The 4,134-nt window shown below is 37.4% G+C and overlaps 1 protein-coding gene across 1 annotated transcript in view; it reads right to left on the reverse strand.

Moving 5' to 3' along the window:
- Positions 1-2,608: 2,608 nt before the first annotated feature.
- The window catches only part of tmem174 (transmembrane protein 174), a gene marked incomplete at both ends in the record, with an annotated part of 3,060 nt that continues 1,534 nt past the window's right edge, over positions 2,609-4,134 (reverse strand). Inside the window, one exon of the mRNA XM_083905222.1 lies at positions 2,609-2,723. Within this exon, the coding sequence (XP_083761348.1) occupies positions 2,609-2,723 (115 nt within the window). The remainder of the gene's footprint in view (positions 2,724-4,134) is intronic.

The raw sequence follows: 4,134 nt of genomic DNA on the forward strand, positions 1-4,134 counted from the left end.
TTTTCTGCAGCATAGAACTGGTTTTTTTTCTTCTTCCTCTTTATTTTTCTTCAGTATCTCTGCTAAATTGTCTCCATGTTTGTTTCAGTCACTAGTGGCTGTCTGCTTTCCCCCTGCCAACATTTAATGGGCATGTACAGCGGTTTGTGCAGCTATTGAGAGACAACAAGCGCTGGATAAATCTGTGTGTGAGTGTGTGTGTGTGTGTGTGTGTGTGTGTGTGTGTGTGTTTTTCCCAAAATGTAAATTTAGTATCTCCAAAAGTTTCCAAAAAACCTTGCAGCCCTAAGATAGAGCCGAGTGTGTCCATAAATCTCCATTTTAATGAGGTTCTCTTCCAGGGAGTCTCATCTTTGTGGATTTTTATGACTTCATACATAATTATTATGGTAACATTATGTGTCAGACGAAGGCAACAGCCAGGCTTGTGTTGTGGAGTTGAAACACCAGCGACGCTGGGAGTTTGATTTGAGCGAGACGTCTCATCCAACCACAGGGATGTTGTGTGCGTCGTCCTCGTCGGGGCAAAGAGTCGTGTGACTTTTCACTCTGTTGTTCACAACACCAACGTTTTTTACATGGACGCAAAAACTCATGGTGTATTACTCATATTTATATGTTAACAGACGTGTAAAAGGACAATATTACTCGTGCGATGTTGTGCCACTGTTCTGTCTGGACTGTGTATATATGTACAGGAAGTGTTTTCTGTGATAGATGCAGCTACAGATATATATATGTGTATATATATGTGTATGTGTGTGTGTATATACATATATATATATATATATATATACACATACATACATACATACATATATTTACACATATATATATATATATATACACACATACATACATACATATATTTACATATATATACATACAAACATACATACATACATATGTGATAGATGCAGCTCCAGATATATGTGTATGTGTGTGTATATACATATATATATGTATATACATACATACATATATATATACTCATATATATACATACATACATACATATATACACATATATATACATACATACATATATATATACATACATACATACATACATACATACATACATATATTTACATACATATACATACATACATACATATATATATACATACATACATATACATATTTGGAGGCACCTTTCAAGACACTCAAGGTCGCCGAAAGGAAGTGTTTTCTGAGATAGATGCAGCTACAGATATATATATGTGTGTGTATATATATATATACAATATAAATATATATATACAAATATATACACACATATATACAATACATATTTTATACATACATATATATATACACATATATATATATACATACATATATAATTTTACTTTTACTGAAGTATGAAGTGTGAAGTACTGTACTTCACAACGTTTTAAATCACATCCATTAAATGTCGGCCTGAATTCAAGTCAATGAATCAATAAAAAACTCATAAATCCCACATTTGCGCTAATTGAGACCCCTGTGTGAGTGAGAAAGTTAAAGCATTTGTGACCTTTGACCCATTTTGACTGACACCTGATGTGTTTTTAATGTGTTTTATTTTGTCAGCATTTTAATTTGTAAAGTTTAATTAAAAATAATAAAAACATATAATATATGTTTTTATTATTTTGTGTCCCCTTGTCCTTTTTGCACGCCTTAAAAATTTTGAAAAACTCCTACTTCAGTACAATGAAAAATAGTTGTACTTTTACTTGAGTAGAGTATTTCAGTACTCTTTCCACCTGATGATAACCTTTTCTTTTTTTTCTGACCTGAGGGGAAAAAAAGAACCTGATTTGGGCTTTAAAAGCATTTAGTTAAAAAAAAAGTTTAATAGAATCCACCATCAGCTGCTGCATCACAGCAGATATTCTTCCTGGGCTCCACAAAAACCTCACAACGTCATCATACTGTACAATGATCAATGATAAGACAAAGACGTTACGTTGTATAAATCACGTCAGGCTAACCGTACAAATACCACCTGATAATACCACAGTTTGAGAACCATGGATGTAAGTATAGATCTGTATACGTAACACATTTGTTTGATTGACTGAGATATTAATATATATTTTATATTCAGAACAACCCACTGTGTCGCAGTCCTGTGTAGAACTCATCAAAAATGTGCTGTTTGACAGCGTTAAAGGTCCAATGTGTAACATTTATTACAGGGTTTATGGGGCAGACGTTGCAAAGACGACCTATGTATCGGTGTAAAATCAGTTTAAAAATAATAAAAATCAGCTGTTTTTTGTATCTTTGGAATAAACCTTGTATATGTACAGTGGGAAAGGGTTTCTGCAGCAGCATAAATGGATAAAATGTGGGGTTTTTTTCATGTAAGCGGAAGCTTATTATACTAATAAAGATAAATTATAATTTATCCACCTGTCCACCTGTTATAGTGCAGGTTAGACCACTAGATGTCACTAATTCTTACACACTGGACCTTTAAAACACTACAAACGGACAGTTTTGCCTGAAATCAGGGCTGACATGACACGTACGATAAGCAATTTGTCAAAACTTAATTCCTTATTGTCCATAAAAAGGCAACATTTGCCATTTCGTCTGTGAGACCAGGCCTCGTCGTTCACGTCAGAGTGTGTTTGTTGAAGGACGGGTAGATGTCTTCGTAAGCGGGCGGTCGCGAACAGGTAGCGCCGCCCTCGTCTCCGCGTCCTCCCTCGTCTCCCGTCCTCTCAATCCTACACAGGAAATGGAAGAGGGTTAAGGATGAGAGAGAGATCCGCCTTGAATCCAATTGGTTAAAGCTTATAGGGCAACACGTTTTTAGGAAGCAGATTTGCCCCCTTTAAAAGAAAACACTGAGGTTGAGCCATTTCTGCCTTGATCATCCCCTCTATTTGGCATTAACCACTGGAAACACACTGAAACAGGTCAGAAGTTGTGACAACATAAGTGAGAGCTGGTGAGCCGAACATGTGTTCATATGATCAGGGCAGCAGTTTATAGTTACTCTAGGTTAACTGTATTATTCCCGCTGTCTGCTTTTATTAAAGTGAATTACTTTCCTGGAAACCTGCTGGGAGTAATCATCTAAAAACAATAAAAAAAATAAAAAAAAGACCGAGTGAAAACTGGTAACCTTCCACGCGAGGAATGCAGATTTGCGGCGCGTCTGTCAGAGGAGATTTGATTGGATTTCAAATTAAATACGGACTCTTGCAATTAGGGTTAAGGAAGGAATTTGTCCTGACCGTTCTAACCCTCTGCACTTTGTACAACAGGTGGGCAGGAGAACGCTCTCTGTTCTCCTTTTATATCCCCGATTTATTGACACAAGGCTAATTTCGTTGCTTTAAAACGATACACAAAATGAAATCCTCTCACCCGCACTCGCACTTTATTTTTCCAACCGAAGGACAATAAACCATGTGTTACACGACACACGGGGCTTTAAGCACGGGTAATTCCCCTGAATCAATACACGTGTGGATAACTGTTATGGAGATTAACTGCGCCATAATTGGCTGATAGAGTGTTGACGGCCCGGAGACAATGTGGGCCAAGTGGAAAGAGAACATGTGGTTAATGAATAAAGGCCCCCTGCTTTATCTATCCACATGTTGCATGCTGGGTAAGTAGCAAAACAACTTAAAGGAAGCACTTAAAGGGCCAGTGTGAAAGAAGTACACACACTGAAGTGACGATAGCCGATAAGCAACCAGCATGCAAGAGGTAATTACACTCCGTGCCAGAAGGTGGCGGTAGTCTGTGTTTGTCGTTGTAAAAAGAGAAAACGGTTTGTTTTTTCTTGTCACTCTTTCTTACATTTTTTTTAGTGCGTATAAAACAAAGTCACGGTCATTTCATGCAGCCGCGCCGCAATGACCCCGCCCACATTGAAGCGGTACTATATTGCAAGGGTGCAACCTTTTTATAAAGGTTCCACCTTTTAAAACCCTTTATTCAGGAAAGGGGTTTTAAAGGGTTCTCTGGATCCAAATGGTTCTTACTGGAACCACTAGTGTTACCAAGAACCCTTGAAAAACCCTATCTTCGGGAAAGCGAATGGTTCCAGGTAGAACCTCAGCCCTTGTAGAAGGACCCTTTTGGAACCCTTATTTCTAAGAGTGTACTTCTTCAAGAAGCCGT

The sequence above is a fragment of the Microchirus variegatus genome (assembly GCF_963457635.1).
Source record: "Microchirus variegatus genome assembly, chromosome: 1".
In the NCBI taxonomy this organism is placed as follows: Eukaryota; Metazoa; Chordata; class Actinopteri; order Pleuronectiformes; family Soleidae; genus Microchirus; species Microchirus variegatus.